Genomic DNA, 21,243 nt, shown 5'->3' on the forward strand with positions numbered 1-21,243 from the left:
TCCCTCATATGCCTAATATTTTGTTTGCAATGGCTTGCCACTAGATTTCTTTTCCTGAACCTGGGCTAATGCAGTTCTTGCAGGGCAAAAAGTCCTTCCATGAAGGAAATAATCTGTTATCACGCTATTATATATTTCACTGAGGTCCATTTATCATTACAATTCCCTCATCCGACCACCCCCAACAGATGAAACTCCGCTGCAAAAGAGGAAATACATGCAGAAACATGGCATCCATGGGAGGGACCCTGCCATAGCTTTCTGTTGCCATACAGAGCCCGGCTCTCCCTGCCCCACCTCTTGCTCCCCACACTCAAGACCTCACCCCACTCCCAACACATCTGGAAGAGCCTCTGTAGCCAGCAGACCTTTGACAATCCACTGGTCTGGCAAGGATGACCACAATTTAAAAGTTCCTTTGCGGGCTGTATACTGCGGGTTTCTGAGCCACAAGTGGCCTCCTGGCATCCTCCCTCACTTCTCCTCCTCCCCCCTTCTAAACATCAGCAGCTGCATAAACATGCCTCAGAGCATCTGGAAGGACAGGAGTTGTTCAGGCTCTGATGGTGAAACAGCCAAGTACAGGTGATGGTCAATATGCAGAGTGATTCCTGCAATTAGTAACATAGCTCTGAAAAATACAGCTATGAAGTTACACATATGCATTCATTACACTTTTATGTCTCCATATCATACATTTCTTCAGCAAAGAAACAGTTTTTCTTTTCTCATTAATGCTTTTTATGATCTTTGGTAATTCTTCTGCAGGAAGCTAACTAGCACATTAACACAAGCCAGGAAAGCAAGACTTTGAAATATTTCCCCGCCTCAAATGCCATCGAGTACAATGACACACAGTACAGCCTGGTTTTCCTGAAAGCACTACCCTCCAGAAGCATTAACTGCCAGATTTCTGCAGTGACAGTCTGCAAGGCTAAAATTAGCAAGCAACACCTTCCCTTGCACCTCATCACATGATAGGAAACAAACATAAATAGGGAAATACAATATGTTCCTAAAGGTGGAGTCTGAATATGTTCATCTCCATAACAGTTTAAAATTAAAGGACACTTATACAAGCAGCTTCTCGTGATATGTCATCTGTTACTAGCATTATAATGCACTTTCTGCATAGTTTAAAAGACCACCACCTCTAAATATATTCCTTTACAACCCAGTCTGGCCTGAATCAAATTACTTCACGTCTATGCTACAGACATTGTTTTATTAGGCACCACTATGTTACCAGATGCCTATCTATTCTAGCACCCTTCTGCATAGATAATACAAACCTTCAAGTGGATCCATCTCATCGATAATCGTTATTCTACATTTCACCCAGCAGTATCACAAACTCCTTCGCAGGCCACATCCCTCCATCCTGCACTACTGAGGTGCAGCTGATTGCAGACTGGATGGCAGGGCTTGGAAGATAAAACACCAGGTCATATTTCTCTTCTCCCCCCCCCAACAGTGCCGTGCAGTCCTTAACAGCCATGCAAAGCAGCCATGGCCCTTCTTTTTCAAAACCTTGTCCAGAGGACACACAGAAATCAGGCGTATTTAAGTCAATTTGCTAATTCAAACACAATGAAGGGTAGAATTAAATCTGCTGAAACTGCATCAGAGTCCGCACACAAAAAGAAAGCGTAGCCAAATTATCAACTCATTTAGGACCTTTATTTCTCCTGCATAAGGGAAGCAGGAATAGTCCTTCACACATACACAAAAAACCAGACACATGTCACAGTGTTGCGTAACATTACATAGCATACAACAGGAGCACACATAGCCGATATGATTCAACTTACACAATGCTCTGACAACCTGCTTCTAAGCTTATCATCACCTCGCTGGCTCAGTTCTAGCTCAGCTCGACTATCTCATCTACTCTTCTTGCTGCAGTGGCTGAGGAAAAGGGGTAACTTCTCCCTGAAGCAAGGCTCAGGCCTGGCCATGAATTCCCAAGGCAGCGCCCTGGATGCGCTGAAGCCACACCGATTTCAGCAGACCTGAGGTAGGGAGAGGCAGAGATTTTTCTGCAAATCCTCAGGGATCTGACTGCTTCTATTTTAGTATCCCTAATTACAAACATCACTATTTTTGGTCCTAAAATGTTATGAGCTTTCTTAAAATTAGCCACAGCATTTTACTTGAAGACACCCTGGCAGCGGGCAACTCCACAGGCTAGCAGCCTACTTGCTAAAATAGTATTTATCAGCTACTCACTTGAACACAGTGACATTTCTCACAGTTTAAACTTGAGTCTCAATTTAAAGACATCTTTAAAAACAAACAAAACAAAAAAAAGGCTTCTGGATTAGCAGTTCTCACCCAACATCCCAAGTCTGTGATCTGACCTGTTTAATAGGAACCATTTATGCCAACAAAAGGGAATTAAAAACAAGCACACACAAAACCTCTTCCCCTGCCACAACAGCTAAGGAGCAAACAAGGCCATCGCCATCGATTCCCTTCAAGGCATTCATCAAACTATTGGCAACAAAAATAAGGCCCAGCTTCGTTACAAACAGAACAATAAAGAAAAAGGAAGTTGAAAATTAAGGAAGAAATGCTCACAGACAATAGATGGGTTTAAGTTTTTTTATTTATTTTTTTGTCAACAGTCCAGGCACCAGGGTTTTCTTCACTGTGCTGAAAAATTACTAACAAAAGTACTAACAAAATTATGTGGCTGTTTCTGATTAATTTCATTACTTTGAATTTCAAGTGGTTCTTCAAATATTTCATTATTTATCAGAGCTTTTTCAAATATATACAACGTTCATTAATGAAATCAGGACAGGACAAACCACTTTCATCTTCATAAACAGTAGCTGATCTTACTCAAACATCCAAATTAGCTTACTTTCACTCCCTGTGATCCTATCATTCCTATTTACAGATTTTTAAAATGAGCTCAGCTTCCTTGAAAAACAAAAGCAAAAAAAACCCCTACAAAACAAAAATCCTCCACCAACAAAAAACTCTCAACACTTCATCAAAACTAAGCCCACAATACTTGCCTTCAGCAGCCAAGGGTTTAAGAGTGCCTTAGCTGTATTCATTATGCTACAGGGTGGCATCAGTTAGGAGGTGCGCACATCATCAACTCCATTCCCCATCCCGTGCACCCTAGGAGACAGACACCCCTCCCAAGAGGTTATGGTCCAACGGCACGACCAGGGCTCGGTCATGCTTTCGTCGTCACCACAGAGGGACACACAAGGCCCAACACACTCGCCCAGGGCAGGCAAGGCCGGTAAGCAGGGGTGGATTAAGCAAGAGATGCACAGAAGTGCCTCATCAAGAAGGGGATGCAGACCACCGGGATCTCAGCGCAGCATCGCTCAGCTGAAGCCTGCTGCCTTGCAACAGCACCCAATACTTTCTTCACATCCTTCACTTTGCACTGGAGCAGAGACTCTCAGAAATGAATGTGGACAGTGGGGTTGGCACTTCGTATCAATTAATAACTTTCATATCCTTAATTGCTTTAAATTCAAAATATGGCGAGTTGACACTGATTTATGAGGCATCTTGGTAATCACTTATCAGCCTTTTCACACAACTCGTATTATTTATTGTAAATTTTATGACATGAAAGGAGAACCTTTCTTCAGGGAAGGTAAAATTGGCAGGACAGAAGGTCTCTTGACATCTAGTACCAATGTTAACACTTGTGCACAAAGCGAGGTAGCAGGATAATTATCATTTCTGAAGATCTGGTGGCACTGCTTATGCTAGCAGGTTAATTTTCTCTATTTTCTAGGCTCCTTGAAGTGATCCACTGATGGCTGGTCTCCCTCTCTAAGCTGACAGTTTATCCAAGTAACTGACACTATTGTTATCATTAAAATAGCTTCCATTCACACTGCCATTGTTTAACAGCCATGGTCTGTATATATAAAAAGAAAACACTTTAAAACTCATTTCAAAGATGTCTATTAGCCAAGGAAATATTAACAGTAGCAGTAGCTATGCAACGAGAAGGTTAAGCTAGTTAGTGTTTGTGACAATTGCACTTAGCTATTCTATCCAATGGCAAGAACATCCTTGCATTTATCAAGGGAACAGATTTAGTAAGAAACTGCACACAGCAAGAAGTAAATGAGAGATGCAGGGAAAACTCGTATTGTTGTGGCATCTGCTAGAGCTATTTTAGAACAGTGTCCCCCTGTGCTGCTCCACTGACAGGCTTGTGAGTATTCACTAAAATTAAAATCAATTTCTCAGGCATACGTAAACAGGCCACAAAAACTTAGCAAGACTCAGAGGGTTTTTTTATGGTCCCATCATTTTCTCCATCCGTTTAGAAAATGTTACAGCCTTTGCTTTGCAGTGGCCCTTGTGCCCTGGACCTGCTGTGAGAAAGGCTCTGCCCTTCCCTCCTCCTCTGCCAAAGATATTCCCTGTGGTGTGTCCTCAGCCCTCTTGCATATAGGACCAGTCTCAGGAACAGTTTGCCCCAAGGGCTATTCATTCCTCAAGCTGGACTTTAGTATTAAAATCAAAATTTTTGTAAGGACAAAGCAGGTTCTTTGTTCCCAACGGCTTTGTGCATCCAATTTCCTCAAATGCATGTGAAAACCCTGGTTCACCTTGTGCTTTGCCTATGCACAGGTACTCCTTGCACAGGCAAGGCCAAATATTTATGTCCTATCATTTTTATGTTTTTTAAAAGGGCTGATTCACTGTCACATGAAGCAGAGTCCACCTCTTTTTAAAGCAAGCTGTTCAACTCACCAACGTTTAATTACGTTTTGTCTCCCATTAGGATGTGGTAGTCTGACCAGACAGGCAGAAAAACAAATGCAGAAATGGTTTTGAGGAAGATTGCAAGCCCTCTGCTCCCCTTGGCAAATCTGAGCTACTCACACAGGCACTGAAATAATTGGGGCGGTATGAAAATATACTGAACTATGAGAGCAAAGGTTGCGTAAATCCAGCCACAACTAACTTCTAGAAAAATGGATATACCATCTCTTAACCTGATTTTTAATTTTTTTAGTTGGAGTTACATACTACGGCAAGGTCTATATTACCTCAAGAGACAGAGGGGAAAAAAAAAAAAGAAGAAATATTGGGAGCATAAGACAGAGAACTAAAATAGTATGTCTGAAATTTAAACTAATATGCTAATCTAAAAGCCGCCTTATTACGTGACTGGGTTTGGAACACAAAAAGTAGAATACATCATGATCTGAATAAGTTGCACTTAGCAATATGAAGGATAACTGCTGAATTGCTGACTTCTATTTCTGGAAAGATAAAGTTTATTCTGATCCCAGCTATACCAACCCATTAACTCTTAATGTTACCAGTCTCCACACAGTAGTATCAAAAGGGCTTTTCTTCTTCCTCAACAGGATGATAAAGGGAAATCCCACTCTCTTAGCTACATAAGCATTCCCATAAAAACCCAAATTGCTGACTTTTTGGTGAAAAAAAAAATTGTATCTCTATCATCAAAATGGCCATCAGCTTAGGTGGAGAAAATTATTTGCGCGCTGAAGGCGGCAAGTGCCAAACTGGAGAACAGAGCATCTGCTATGGAGGAGGCTATAATTACCTCATGCATCTGAACACCGCTGGGCATTGAAGTTACACTAGCTATTTTGCCAGATACTCTGTGTGCAGGGTTCTTGCATGACACCAGCAGGAAATAATCAAGAGTTTGCGAGGCCTCACAATACAGACCTTACACACTTCGAAAGGCTCTACTTTCAGTGGCATATGCCTAGTCTTCTTGCTCTAATGCAACGAAAACCTGAACTATTTTGCTGTCAGTCTCGTATTACAAAACACTAACATTGCTAACCGTAGCACTCACAGGCTAACAACTACTTCTGTACCAACCAGCACAGCACGCCAGGATGGATAAGTGTTTTAATGGGGGTCTTGAAGATTTCAGAAAGAGAGCAAAAACCAGCAAAATTACCACCCTGCAGCCTTACCTCCATCCAGCAGAAAAAGCAAATAAGTGGCTTCCCTCAACGGATGTACAGTAAGTGCTGTTGCTGTCACAGGAACTTTTCCCCTGGGGATACCAAGCAGAGGAGAAACTCGAGCCTGCTCCCAAACCCGAGTGCAGGAGCTGTGCTTCTCTGCCTCTGCAGGGGCAACTGTCAGTCCCAGGCCCCACGTTCAAATCCTCTCAGTGAAAGCCTTTTATGGGTGCATTCTTTGATATTTTGTTAGGTTATCACGCACTTCTGGTTCATTCACAGAGAACATATCAACTACAGCTGATCCCCAGCAAGTCTTTTTTAACTCATGCCTGTCATCAGCAGATCACACAGGAAAATATGGAAAAGGGTTATAAAGCTGCTGTTCTTTTAGGACAACAAATAATTACTGTTCTTTTTTTCCACAAATAATATGCATAATTGTTCACTTCTGGAAAAGCAACTGAAAAAAAAAGTAAAACACATTTTTCCCTGTTAATTCAGAGTCTATGCCTGTGCTGTTCTGAGAAGGGATCAGGGGAGAAAAGGAATGATAAAAATACAAACTGCAGCAAGAAGAAGAGGTTACAACAATTTCCTTTGATTCTGGGAACACTAGAGGCTAGCAGAAACTCAGCTGCCTGGGTATCTCAAGGACAGATTCCCACGTGAGACTCCTGCCAGGCTGTGTCACAGACACTGACAGATGGGTTTCCCCAGCCTTGAACAACCTAATGGAGCTTTTAGCCAATTTGCATACTGGCTGTTCGCTGGGTGAAATGGGTATGTGTCAAGGACATTAAGCAGGCCAAGACAAAAGTGTAATAGCCTTGTATACAATATCACTTCTTACTGCTTGCTATCCCCCCCCCCCCCCCCCCCCCCCGGGGGGTGGGCGGGAAGAAAAGAAGAGAAAAAGAAACAAGTGGCCTCGCTGGAAGCCAGTTCTAAGGCAGCAAGTTCCTGCTCCTGGGAATGGGCTGAAGCAACGAGACAGTTTTCTTGCAAAATGGAAGAACAAAAACACCGCCCAGATAATTACTAGCTAGTTTCTTTTCTTTTTTTAAAGCAAAACATTGTTGGAGTCTTCCAAAGCCTGCCTATATTAGTGATCTGTTTTGGTCCCAACACCACAAAGAGAAGCACGTGGAGCGGATTCCTGTGCCTGAACGGAGTCCAAAATAACACCACTAGAGTCCCACGCAGGTATGAGAGCCCAGCTGCTGCCACTCCGTACAAGAGCTAAGCCTAAGGCTAAGCTTTCTCAGGCCTGAGTCCAAATTTTCTTTCATAGCTCCTAGCACCTCACACATGGTTGCGTCTTAACAAATTAACAAGAACAAAAAAAACCTCAAACTGGACTCGCAACAAAAATTTACAGCCTGATGTGAAATATAAGGTCAAGTCCTGAGGGCGGCTGTATTACCTGCTGAGTTGTTGCAGCTCTCGCTCACTCCAGGGAAAAGCACACGTACTTCATATTTGCCCGGCAATCACCACAACCTCCTGGCTAGATTCTGCTCTCAGTCATGTTAGAATGACTCAGCTACCAGGCAATAAGGTGTGATTGAAAAGTGGGGCTAAACTGCGACTTGTACAAAAACCAGCCCCTTCAAATCACTTGAAATTTTGTTGCCGTGCCTTCTTCTCCAGACTTGTTCCTTTCAGCTTGCCTGTAATGCACGTTGGAGGGTCTGCCAGTGCTTAAACTCATTTTTTAACATTTACTAGAGATCAGATTAAAAATTAAGCATGCAAACAGAGGCTTCCGTGAGGAAAGCTTCAGCTCTGGCAACCAAACTCTGCACACAGCAGTATAAAACATACACTGGAAAGTGTCGAACAATATCTTTAACAACAAAAACCCTGCCAAAAAGGCTCAGAATTTAACCCAGTTGAGCCATACTACTTCAACACTGAATGAATACGCTCACATGTGATGCTACTAGACACTAGAGATCCTTGGCAAAGAAGGGTGCGCAGATCCATGATCTGTTTATGACCCTCTTGCTCATGCATAAACATCTGCCGTGAGAACAGACGGAGGACCAAGAAGCTAGGTCCTGGTTTGGAGCGCAGCTACCTCAGTGCTATTTCTGATTTTGTCATTAGTTTGCTGGGTGATTTTGTCTAAGCTGTCACTAGGGACCTCCCTTTCTTCTAAGCAAAATAAGAGCAATAATTTGATTTTAGGGACTTTTGAGATCTTTGGATAGAAAAGCTCTATAAATGAACATTATTATTGTCAGCAATACTGTTCTACCACTTCCATGGTTATTCAAAATCAGACCCAAAAGTAGTGCACAAAAGAACTATCTAACAGCTATCTGCAAATCTAGGCCAAAGACAGAGGTCAACACTTTAAGTGTTAAAACGCTGCAGGATTTCCAGATGAGCATCTTCAGTCATCATAATACCTCAGGCCCAGTTCTGAAGTCTGTTTAATTAGAAGGGGTGAAGAGGCATAAAGCCCAGACGGTGTTTTTGCTTGGGTTATGTGTATACCTCAGTTTGTTTAGTGTTACAAAAAATGTTATGAGCTTGAGTGTAAATTATTTCAGCCTTTGGCACTATTCAATTATATATGCTAATTTTAGCTGGCGTAGAGTGTACTTGAAACAACGGCATTGCATGTGAGCAAAGTCTTCTACGGTGAAATCCTGCTGATACTCTGTCAAATCTTCTTGCCTGCTGAAAGCCACCCTTTCTCCCAGCTGATTTTAATCTGCCGGACTTTTATCATGAAATGAGGATTCACACTCAGTGTGACAAATAAGCAATTCAATTTAAAACTCCTCATTCAGTTCAATTACATACAAGTATGCACGTATCTACTCAGTAGCTAGTGACAGAGTTTTTTGAATACTCTTTCACATGGCTTGATTTTAAGACTTTCAAGGATATCAGAAATACATAATCCACTCAAGGTGTAAGTCACCAAATTCCTACAAATTAGGTGAAAATTTTGTGGTCACCTTATTATAAATAAGTTGAACAACTTTTTTTTTTAAAACATATTAACCAATACAATACAGCATTTCAGCCCTTCCTCATTTCATCTTTTCTAGACACAGACTGCACAACCAGCAGCAAAAAGGCCAGTATAGCAGAGCCAGAAGTAGTAAGGCTAAGGCTTAGTCATAAAAAGGCTAAGCCTAACAGTAGAGTTAAACTGCTTTTTGCACTTGAGTTGGTTGCTCTGCAGTAGTGAGCACAGACCCAGCAGCTCATTCAAAGTGAGTTGAAGTAATTTAATTTCAGGTTGCATTATGCCAGGTAGACAGTTCCTCAGTCAGTTTGAAAAAGTATACAGAGTGTAAAAAAAAAAGGTATTTTATATGTAGCAAGAATACGCAGCCCAACAATATCGAATGTCTAAAAATCTGGAGCCTGTGCAGAAACCTATCTTCCTAATGGAAACATCAGAATAACACTCAACAGCGTTAGCATTATTTGACAAGTGACATTTAAACAAGGGAGATTTCCTGTTTCTTGTATATCTGTCCTGGAACTAAAAGAAATTAAAGTCAAATCTGAACAAAATTATTCAGGGCTTGACTTTGGTGTTTTTCAGTCTTGCTTTATTTTTTTTTGTTTGGGTGGTTTGTTTTGGTTTTTTGTTTTTTTAATTCAATTGCATTTATTTGATAATATGGATGTCAGATAATTTTTTGGATAGCAAAGGGGCTGTAAAAGTGGAAAAATTATTAACAGTACTTCCTTCACTAAAATAGGTTTAAGAGTTTTATATACATAGCAGCAGCCCAAAACACTGACCTCCTTTAGGTCTCGGGTTCACACCTCAACACAGCAAGGCAGGTTCAAGATTTACAGCTTAGTGACAAGTCTGCCAATTCATCACCACTAAACCATCTCGAGTCCTCTTTGGAAGCGGCACAGGTCAAAAGAGGAAACCACCAGCTGCTGAAGAGATCCCTTTCCAAATAAATTCATTCTGCGAGTAGCCAGCCTGGCACTAGCACGTGCGACGCGCACACACATACACACTCTCCATCAATATCCGCACTACAGTGGGGGCATACAAACCTTGACTTTTCCACTTACCTTCCAAAACTGTAAGTGTAAATTTTAAAAAGTGTTACCAAACTTTAAGATGAGTTAATACAAAGAGTCAAGAAGAGAATAAAATACAACCACGAAGCTCCAACCCTCTGATGGTTCAGTTTTCTCTAAAGTCAAAAGTGGCTGTCCTGTCTACTACCTTACAATGTGTCTAGGTCTAATGGTTGGACTCCTTAAGTTGAACAGTAAATGAAAGACAAAATTTACTTCTATCAATCTTTAAAGGAAACTACAAAATAAATTGAACAGCTTCTGGAAACATCCAAATAGAGGGTTTTCTGTGGAACTAATGCTGTTCTGGCCAAGAAAACCCAGGCAGTTTAAGCTGGTCTGACCAGGAAATGCAAACCCATACCTACGCACCTACAGTATGTCTACCTGAATTAAATTTTATCAAATATACTCACAGTTCACTTTACGAGTGACTTACTTTACCTTAGTTTAAACCTTTGTCCTAATTAATTTAAACCAAACTGCAATAAAGCCAAGTGAACGTTGACTTAGGCTTATGCATAGAGTATTTTGCATCGGTTTAACTACATCAGCTTGAAATCACACCTTCAGTTGGACTAATGTCATTCCGCATAAGCTTAGCCCTTGCGGCACCAGACACCCAAACCCCATGGAAATGCAGTGACAGTCCTGTGCTTAATTCCCTCAAATTCCTTAGGAAATCCTAGCCTAAACTGTGAGCAGGAAGCAATCATGCCAAGACCCCTTAGAGATGAATAAGGTAGCTCACATCTCTACCAGAGCTATTGCTCCTTTCTTATCACCCCTCGTTTAACAGAATACTTTAATATTTTGCAGAGGAGCAGTAGGGTTACTCAGGTGTTTATGGATAAGTTATGCTTAAATTCTTTGCTGGGACCTCAGAAGTTACTGTTTTGTCTACCTCTGCACCAGGTTTAATACCTCTGCTCCTCAAAATGTGTCATCCAAAAGCACCGAGGCAGGCTGAGGATCGATGGGTTGGAGACCAGCCTGCCAGGTCTTCTTCTCATCCGGTGCCTGCTGAGAAATATGATGGGGAGGGCTGGAGTGCTACAGGGCGCATCTCCCCCAGACTCACACCAGGAGCTACTAGAGACAACACACAAACCCGTTGAGCGGCCTGACCAAAGAGGCGCTCCTATTTTGCCTCTCCATCACTGCGGTTACTCTGAGGCGGCTGAAAAAAAGGATCTGATGACTGTTAGCCTGTAACTTTGCATACCTCACCGCCGCTATTTCAGGAACAGTTTTCAGATGAGTAATTTGGCGAGATTCACTGTTTGCAAACTGCATACTTGGTCTAAAGAGCACTTACAATGATGTCTACAGCACCAACGTTCAGCCCGTAGGACTCTGTTTACCCTGCTTTCCAGACCACCCATCCTGCCTGCTTCCTCACAGTATTGATTATTACTTACTCTTATAAAAGTTCAGCTGATGACTGTTCTGATACATGGACTATTTTTTTTGGTAGAAATAAAGGCAAGAAAAAGAATAATTAAAAAATCCCAGCCTAAGCTAAAAAAGTTCATGTCCTGTCATCCTCCATCTAGGAGAGCCACGAGGAGCAGCGGGATATAAAAAGATGAGTTCTCTAACTGGCAGCTCTCCACCAGCCTTGACAATTAACAAGCTAGCTCATTGTCTGGGTTGTTATCTAAATTACAGTCTAGGCATTTTCTGCTAACATATTTTCTGACTTTTTAAACACTATACTGTACAGTACCTAGTACAAAGGCGTCTTTCTCTAATTCTATTTAATTCTCTATTTTCCTGTTTTAAAAATTAACTACTGTAACCATAGCCTTAAGCAAAGAAAGGGAGAAGGGGGGAAAGGAAAAGAGAGAGTATTTTTAGCAAGGAGGGAAGAGAGCTCAAGTTCAGGTGCTGGGGTTTTCTTTGAGGCAGAGGCAATAAACGCTCACTACTTTTAAGAAGACTTAAAATCAAATTAAAACAGATCTGAATCCTTAAGTCTCATTAAAATTGAAGAGTCACATGTTTCCATTTTTGGTCCCATCACTTTCGTTTTATCAGCACTCATCAACAGCACAGCAGCTGACAGAGGGAGCAGGATCAGTCCTTTCCTATGAAGTTTCTGAACCATAGAGTATACCTTCACTTGTTCTTTTCTTCTTTCTTGCATTTTTATATCTAGCCCCATTAGAAAAAATTATATTTAAAACCTAAAAAGGGATCATATAGTAGGGGATCCAAAATAATAAATGCTAAGTGTCATTACAAAAATATATTCCATTATATCTATTTTAGATATGGCAAATGAAGGATAAAATACACAAAATGTGGGAAAAGTATAATATGCATTTCACTAAAACACAGAAACAGGCATCTTTCGATCAGCCCCCAATAACGAGCACTTTTGCAGTTTTTATTTAACTGCTTTTGTTTCTTGAGATTCCCCTCTGAAGTCATCCTTTGTATGCACAATCTTGTACGTATAGGCTGGTATGCTTTTCAGCAGTTATTTTTTTATTTCAGATATGTGAACCACTTATAAAACATTTTAACCACAATTACACAGAGCTCATTATACTCTTCTTTTGGCCAAGAGAAAAAGGGAATAGGTAAAAACTGCACCTGCTTCATCAGTTGTCTGTTCATTTTGCGTTTGTGGAGTCACTAATGTTTCACTCCAAGCTAAAAAACATTGTTTTTTTCCATTCCTGAAACCAGAAAAGCAGCAAAGCTTTTTTCACCATGTATGTCACCAATAGGAGTATTACTTATGTGACTGAAGGCAAGCTAGAAAAAGAAAAAAAAAAAAGAGTTTGCCTTAACTTTTCATGGTGAATTTATAAGACAGCCCATCAATAAATCTATTTAAAAAAATCAGCAATAATTACAAACCATCAAACAACTATAAACAAGATTTCCATGATACCTTTTACGTTTGGTTTTCAGCAGAGTTTTACCAATGCCACTTGTCAAATCTGGCTGTCGTTCTTTAAATTGGAGAGAACCAGAAGTAAAGCTTTCTTTGACCCAGAAAGATTACAGATATGGGAAACTTCTCAAAATTTACTTCATCCTTTTACTTAATGGTTGTCCTGACACACTAAATCATTACGCCATGGGAAAACACACTGACTTCTGAAAACCTCCTTTAGAAGATTCCTACCAGCAAGTTGGTGTTTGCCAAGGAACTTGTTTTCCCTTAAAACATCTACTTCTTTTGATTCTACAGATTAATTCCGATGGTTCAATATACCAGTAAAGAACATGGATTTGGTTTTGCTGAGTTCTTTACATTTCGTATGGGATGTGGTGTTGTGCTGTGATGACAGTCTTCCCTCAAAGGTGCAGACATGCTTAATTTAACATGATCATGCGTTGGGACATTTTTCTGATACAAAAGCTGTGGTTTCAGACTACATTGAGATGTCGGTAATTTAAGATATGAAGTTAAGACAAAGCCTCTCCCTACTGTATGTATTCTGGTGGTTCTTATTATCTTTGAGAATTCTTTCACCCCCTCGCTTTTCCCAAGCAGCATTTATTGCTAAGACACATTACCATCCCCTTGGTTACGATTCCCCGCAGCCAGACAGCACAGGTGCCTCATAGCAAACCCTGAGCATCAGCAGCAGGGTGACACCAGCAAGGTATAAACGGCAGCAACTTTTAGTCTGCTCTGTCTGGCACCTGGAACCAAACCAGTCCTCTGATGGGAAGCTGTCATGATGTCAAGCTAATTCTGACCCATTATTTCAGCTCAACACCAGCGAAAGCACAGAGCTGCTTTGGGATCAGTAACTTAAGAAGCCGTTTGCTCTGATTTTTAATCCGAACAAGTACGTGGTAGACAAAGAACTGGAGGACTGAGCCCAGATTCATTTCTTCTGATTTCATACTTCCAGCAATTTGCCTTAGCCATGCATTTACCAATTAGTCTAAAAAATACCCACATTTTGGAGGTTAAACATATATAAACCTATATATACTGTAAACAGAGCACAGCATATACTAACACAGAGTTTTGAACATGAAGCATTAATATTTATTCAAAGTGTAAGGCTTTTATGTGAGAAAATAGTAATACCTTTTCTTAGCTGAAACATTTTTAAAGGTTCATCTTCTCTGAGGAAAGCAGTAAAATGCAGTGTGACAGATAAAAATCCAGCACATACCATGTCCACATTCACATATAAAAAGATATTTTCAACATTTCAATTCAAAGACCAGCAATAAAAAAACCCCTCTCATATCCTTAGGATGCCAAATAATCATTTCATACATGTCTCAGTATTGACTTACAAAGACATGACTTGCCTTTGCTGTGTAGTTTTCATATACAAACGAACTGAGGATAACTCATTGTTACGGAAGTCAGTGGGATTGTCAGCTCCCTTACAAAAAGAGAAAGAGCCAGCTAGATGCAGCTGGCTCAGAATTCTGGAAAAAGTATTAAAGACAACAGAAAGAGCATGATGTTTTGGCTCTTCTGCAGCCATTATGATATTGAGCAATATGCTGCAAAGAGCTATTGCAGTAAAGTGCTGCAAGACCACCTCCTTGCTGAATAAAGGTCATGCAAGGACTCCGTTGAATACTCTAAGCTGTATGGCTAAGTCTGCATTTTCTGAGTTGTTTTTTTTTTTTTTAATACATCTTTCTACCATGAGTTTTGGGTTCTTCACGTACCGACAAAAATGTCGTGGTGATGAATAAGATCTTCCAATTCCAAACATCACCAAAAATCTAAATTATTTGTTTCATCTTTACCATCAAAACCGTATTAGCTGTTCTGCTCAAAATAGCCAGAAGAGCTCTCCATGATTCCTGCTACAGAGTGGAGAGACAGAGGTGTTGTTCTTGCCTCAAGGAGAGACGAGGGGATGCTGCTGAGAGCTCTTCTCCAGGGAGTATGCTGCTTACCAGAGATGTCCCTACCCACCCGTCCCCACTGCAGTCGGTGGTGATGGCCAGCTGTACAGAAAGCAGCGTCCTGGGACACCCACCCTGCCCATCGGGCCAGTCCTGACATCCACCCAGAGCCTGCCCCGCTGACATGCCGCTGCCCAGTACCCAGCACCCATCACTAGTCAGGGACCCAGTGAGGTTTACTTGGCCTGAACGGGCTTCTTGGTTCCCCCTCCGCCCATTTTATTTCCATTATGCTATGTTACAGCACATTATGTAAGAATACAATATATAAATTATATAGATAGACATGTATATTTCTGCCTAGATAATGTATACAACATATATACACACAACAGAACACACACATCAGCAAAAGGCCTCTTTATATTACAAACAGGGATTGCATCAGTCACATTAATAGCTGACATGGTAAAACAATTTTGCAATTTGTACTGCCTTCCATATTTTATATTTTCAGAAGGGGAAAGCAAAGAAGAGACTGGAATTTCTCCCTCTAGTTACTCAGACCATAGAGCCAATGTAATTCTGCTGTCTTCATTACATTATTTTTCCCCAGAAACAGTAATACTCTAAAAAGATTAAATTAAATAATACTTTAAAAAATCAAGCAGTTCTTTAATTTCATTTCAATACCATCTTGCTCTTCCAACAGCCTCTCAGATGTGCAGGAAATGGCTTAATGATGTGCCTTTATTAAAGGGAAGTGCTGAGGTATCTCTGTATGTTGCTCCCATCCCCCAAAAGTTTGCACAGCCACCGCTCAGAGAATATATATCTGCCAGCAAAAATGTCTTCACCAGAGCCTCCTTTTATCACAGAAGCTGCAACAAAAACAGCACTTAAAGGACATAATCATCTCTACTCACAGTACCTCCTGAACTGTAAACACAGTTTAAAAACTGCACGCCATGGAGCTCAGGCATGTTATCTAATCCTTTAGAAACTCTATCCTACTACAAACACAGGGAGCAGCAATGCCAGCCAGCACCATGTGCTTCCACTTACCGACCCACTCCCTTTCCGCAAGCACACACCATCCCTCAGCCCTCGCCGCCCATCACGGAAACGCTAACACAGCTCTCAGGGCCAAAACAATCGGGGCCTCATCCGGGAAGCCCTGCTCTGCCTGTCGCCCTCCTAACGCCCCAAGAGCTAAGAGCAAGTGCAAATACGCATTATATACCATTATACATGCTGATGTCTAGAGCCCAAAGAGCTATATTCCCTTATTCATTCCCTCCCCTTTGCCCGCACCCCTCCAGCACTACAGCTGGAAAATCTAATAAAAGGAGGGCTTTCTATAGAGTATTTGGGACTGCTGTCCTTGTTCTCAATGGTGGCCTGTTTGAAACATTACTTACCTGAGCAAGTGTTGCAAGGCTCTTGCAACACTTACTTTGTTAGGGCAGCAGCCAAACAACCCAGGCGACTTTGCAGCTGCCTTGCTGGGCAGCACTGCAACAGATCAGGCTTTGACAGTCAGACCTGTCAACACAAGGAGGACACAGGCTTTTTTCTTTCTTCCCCCCCCCCTTTTTTTTTTTCCAATCTTCATTTACTCAGAACAAGGTAATTTGAGCTAACTAGAAAGCCATTCTTTCCTTTTTTTTTTTTTTTTCCCCTCCTAACAGCGCTGAAGACCTCTGACAACACTTCTGAGCACAAGCTTCACTCAAAGTGGCCTTGGGAGCAGCGAGAAGTGCTTGGTATCAGTTTCAGAGCTCGGAGCGGCTGGGACAGGAGCAGCCCTTCACACATCCTCCTTTCAGCCACCGGTATGGAGCCAGAATCCCACTCGCAGCACTGATACAGCCACTCACTGCAGTGATGCTATCATAACTTGCAATGGGATGTGGCTACTCCATAGAAAAAAACGGCACTGGCTGTCAGGTGAATAATTCTGGACAAGATGAGAGTACAACTGAAGGGTGTGGGGTTTACCACCTGCCCCAAATCCTGCCTGATCAAACTGTGCCTGAACAAACTCTCCCTTTGGTAGATCTTGCCAGTGTGAAAAGCTGCTGCTTTTTACAAAGCATCGGCAGAGCCGCTTTTTTCCTCCCCTCGTATTTTCTATTTAGCTTCCATTTGGTAGTAGGTTCACGGAGGACCATATCACATTTTCTAAAAGCTGTTACCCATTCCTGCCTCTGTTAGTCTCTGTCCCCACACTCTACATCTCATTTGAAGTGCTGAACCAGAGAGCATTTAAGTCGTAACCTGCATTGATTTTTAAAATCTGCCTGTAGAGAAAGAGGAATCCTCCTCTACAGATCAGTTTACAAGACCGTCATGGCAGTAAGGTCACACACACAGGAACAACCTTCTGCCGCGCTGTTACCCTGTAGGAACTGATGTGGCTCTCCTGGTGAAATCAGCTTTGTCGTTGGGAACATACAGGACCCTGGTTAGGGTTATGAGAGACTCAAAAAATACATTTCAAAATCACACACAGAAGAGGAGCACGCTCAAAGGTTTATCATTTACTACTATTTCTTACACGACACTAGTTTAAAAAAAAATAAATGTACCTTTGTTAAGGGACGGACATACTGTAGATGATGTTCATTTGTACTGAGGCCAAACACCACACTGATCAGCTTCATTCAACAGCTCTCTTGCATCACAGATCACGCACACAGCAAGCACAACTTCAATACCAAATCACTTTTCCCTCAACTACTTCAGTGTTCTCTATAAACTTTACAAGATCTCTGAGACACAAGTGAACATCTATCTATACAGGAACAGAAACTAGAGCAGAAGATACTGTATTCTTTTGCCCAAAATCATATACCTTAAAGGAATTCTTATATTGTCCCCAGATGAGTTACTTGCTCCAGTAGAGGGTAATTTTTACAGGATTAACATACATTGGTCTAGCAAAAGGGATATGAAAATTTTTTCTTGCTTCAGGCCAAACATGACTTCCAAACACCACTGGAAGCCAACACACTAAGCTAGACCTTAGCGGTACCCACGTGGAGATACAAGTCATGTTGCATTAGACCACACGAAGTGAAATCACAGGCCACATCCAACATGCAGATTGTGTCCTAGCAGGCCAGATGTTGCGTGCATGATTAACTACCAGCCTTCTAGGGGAATGTGATGAGCATACTTGTGTATGTCCTCTACCCAGATTGCCCCTGAAAATGTTTAGGTTTTTTTTTTTACCTTGTGAAACAGTGTTATGCTGCATTTCAAATAGCTTATACGTGCAGTTTGACTCCCATTGACATGACTTATGGGTAGACTGATCCACAGCAAGGAAAGGCAGTACCAGCTCACAGGGAGCAGGAACTACCCTGCAAGTCCCCGCTCTGGAGCTTTGTTGGGAGCTATGCATTGATGTGCACCCAACATGCACTCATATGATCAGTCAAACCACATCACGGCCTTCAACTTAGCAAGGGTTAATCATAACAACAAGGAATAAAAACACCTGTCCAAAGGTACTGCTGCGTTAACTGCCTAGAGAGACACATCACCATTGATGCTCATGGAAGAGATGGGGATGGGGACCTAGTAACAAAACTGGGAGTCAAGGGAACACAAGGGGAAAGAGTTGCCACAAAAAAATTGCGTCAGAGGGATCTGGAGCATAAGGCAAACTGGACAAGGAAGAACAAGTAAATCTCTACTGGCCTTCACACTTGAGGCACTCAAGATTACGAATGCAAAGGTGCTAATCTGACATGCAAGTTTTTGGAAACGCCTTTTGGTTTTATTCTTTTTGTGTAGGAAAAAAGTTTAGACAGCACAATGTTTAAAAATGAAGCACAGATTTCCTTAAAAGGTTTCTATGACATAGGGTATGAGCAAAGGCCTTACAAATCACGCTTGCCTGAGAACTAACGAAGACCTTAGAGAAAGCTAATTCACATTTTGTAAGAGAGTCTGAAGACATTGTATCCATGTTTATCTTATTAGCATCAAGCAGCTGACACTACCATGAACGCTGCAGTGCAAAAGTATCATGAATCTGTACCATTCAGAAGTGTTTCTACTGTACAGCTGAGGTCTTAATAGACGGAGCATCAGAGAGAGGAGGAGATTTTTCTGCTTCCTAATTAGCTGTCAAGTGACACAGTGCTCCTTGTTGTCTGCAACAGCATTTTGGGAAATGGCTCCTCAGTACGTTGGGTCACATAACCCATGGAAAGCTAAACGCACAGTTACCACCACTGGATGAAGCTGCTTTGGTTTTCACTAGAACTACTTACTCTGTTCTTGTTTGCCAGCTACCTTGATTTCCTCCACAGCTCACTCCCTGTCGGTCCATCCCCCCACCCCAAATGCAAATAACGTTGATTTTCAAACTCTTAATCTACATTGCACAATGCATTTGTTCAACTCTGTCCAACAGTTCTCCACCATCACTTTGCAGTCACTTGATGTTCCACTGAATTCACTAAAATTTTAAAGCTCGCCAGCAACACAGCGAAATTTATCAGCACATACTTCAAATGTTAGGCAGGACATCTAAGAAACTACCAGATGCACAGAATATAAGACATTAAATTTTGCATCCTTGGGGAAAAAAGCAAAAATACTTTTAACTGTGTTGCTACCCACCCCCCCCACCCGACATCAGGTGAATAACTGTATCTTTTTTGGTTGCTTTATTAATTTCTAAACTATTGTTTGAGACTGATGCTTCAACTTCCTTAAAAAGCATTAAGCCAGTTCTGCTTGCATTTGTGCCAAGTTCTTGGACTAAAGTTATCAAACTAGCTAGCTGCACGAATAGGTCACTGAAAAGTAAGCCTCCATCTAGAAGCTTTCTGCATTACACAGTAAAGGAATACCTTAAACTGGTTTCTCACGTAGGGACCAGACCTCACAAGACTGCAACTCAGATGCTCACCGCTAGTTGAACAGCATCATGAACCCTTTTAGCTCATCAGCCCCTCGCATTTCGTGATCATTTATACTTCTGGATGAGTTTTGATTCTAGCTCAGCAAATGTTAGACAAAAAATAATTAACCATAAGCGCATTCATTACAGGCAGGCATCCATAAACTGCAATATGAACATCAACTATGCTTCCCTAAGTGACAAGGAGTCCCTCAACGCTCAGTTAGTTGCCGCTTTTTGCTCCATTTCAAGTGTTAGCAGTCCTACTCTTTCTAAATGGGTAATAACTACCGATAACCATTTACAAGCAGCAGTTAAGAGTTTTAAACTGATACCAATGACTTCTCTCAAAACTGGGACGAAGCTTTACTTATTTTTCCCAACTTCATAGATAATTATCTCAGTGTGTTCCATTTTCCACATAATTTACTTTAGTAAGTCACTATTATTCACAACATACACACAGCTAGAAGTTTACTGAAAATGTCTAGCCTGTAACAAGGATCCCGCCTGAAGCCGAGAGAGGAATACTGATACATCAGGTAAATTTTTCTCCATAGCCTAGATCCAGGAATGGTGATTAATGATGGATGAGACCATGTTAGTTCAGAATACCTGCTTAGATATAAGTGCAATGCACAAACCAGGATGAATAAGCTCTCAGAGCCCCATCTTTTCTAAAAGCAACTCCTACCCCTTTTCAATAATTGAGCTTAGTCTGCCAAACATAGTTCCAGCAGATACTGGAAGAAATCAGTATCACATAATGATTTACCATGTATTAATTAATTAATTGTCTATTACACATCCACATAGCCACACCTGTGTGTCTTCCCTGCTTCTGCACTCACCTGTTAGCTGCACAAACCCGTTCAAGACAGGAAACAACAAAAATACCCCAAATCAAACATGACTTGTCCCAGCACACTCAGAAACTGATTAGCCAGACCAGAGCCTGATAACACACTCTGGATGTTGACAAAACATCCAAATGTCTGACAACCTGCAAAAGGGAAAACTTCCAGAAAACTTCCAGCAGAGGCATCTGAGCTGATCACAACAGCAAAACTTGTCAGTTCACACCGCAGCGAGTGGGAGCAGAAGCAGCAAAGCTCTCGGCACCACAGGCCAGCAGAATTACCCTGAGTGATAAAATACAAAGTCAGGTGTTTCAAAGTCTTCATCAACACCCTTTAAAAATATTTCCTTTATTATCTAGAATATTTTGTTTTCCTCTTTACTTTTACCCTGAACAGCACGGCACTTTTCATTCTACTTTATTCATTTATTAATGATGGTTTGACTCTCATAATTTCCATCAACCAGTGCCATCTATATACCAAATAGACATTTCCATGGACTCATAAAAAACGTAGTGGGTAAGTACTGCAGAGAGTAAATTTTGTCTGTGTTAACAGTGAAGGATGTACCCTGCTTACATTCCTTTTATTT

The 21,243-nt window shown here is 41.4% G+C and overlaps 1 protein-coding gene across 5 annotated transcripts in view; it reads right to left on the minus strand.

Annotated features, from left to right (window-relative positions):
* Positions 1-21,243, minus strand: part of RBMS3 (RNA binding motif single stranded interacting protein 3) — a 453,407-nt gene that overhangs the window by 369,908 nt on the left and 62,256 nt on the right. Inside the window, exon 1 of one of the 5 annotated variants that reach the window (XM_076331140.1) lies at positions 1,293-1,342. The exons of the other annotated variants lie outside the window; for them this stretch is intronic. Within the exon in view, the coding sequence (XP_076187255.1) occupies positions 1,293-1,313 (21 nt within the window). The 5' untranslated portion in view covers positions 1,314-1,342. Of the gene's footprint in view, positions 1-1,292; positions 1,343-21,243 lie in introns of those variants that run through there. 5 annotated transcript variants of the gene reach the window in all.

Source organism: Aptenodytes patagonicus, chromosome 2, assembly GCF_965638725.1.
Source record: "Aptenodytes patagonicus chromosome 2, bAptPat1.pri.cur, whole genome shotgun sequence".
NCBI classification, from domain to species: domain Eukaryota; kingdom Metazoa; phylum Chordata; class Aves; order Sphenisciformes; family Spheniscidae; genus Aptenodytes; species Aptenodytes patagonicus.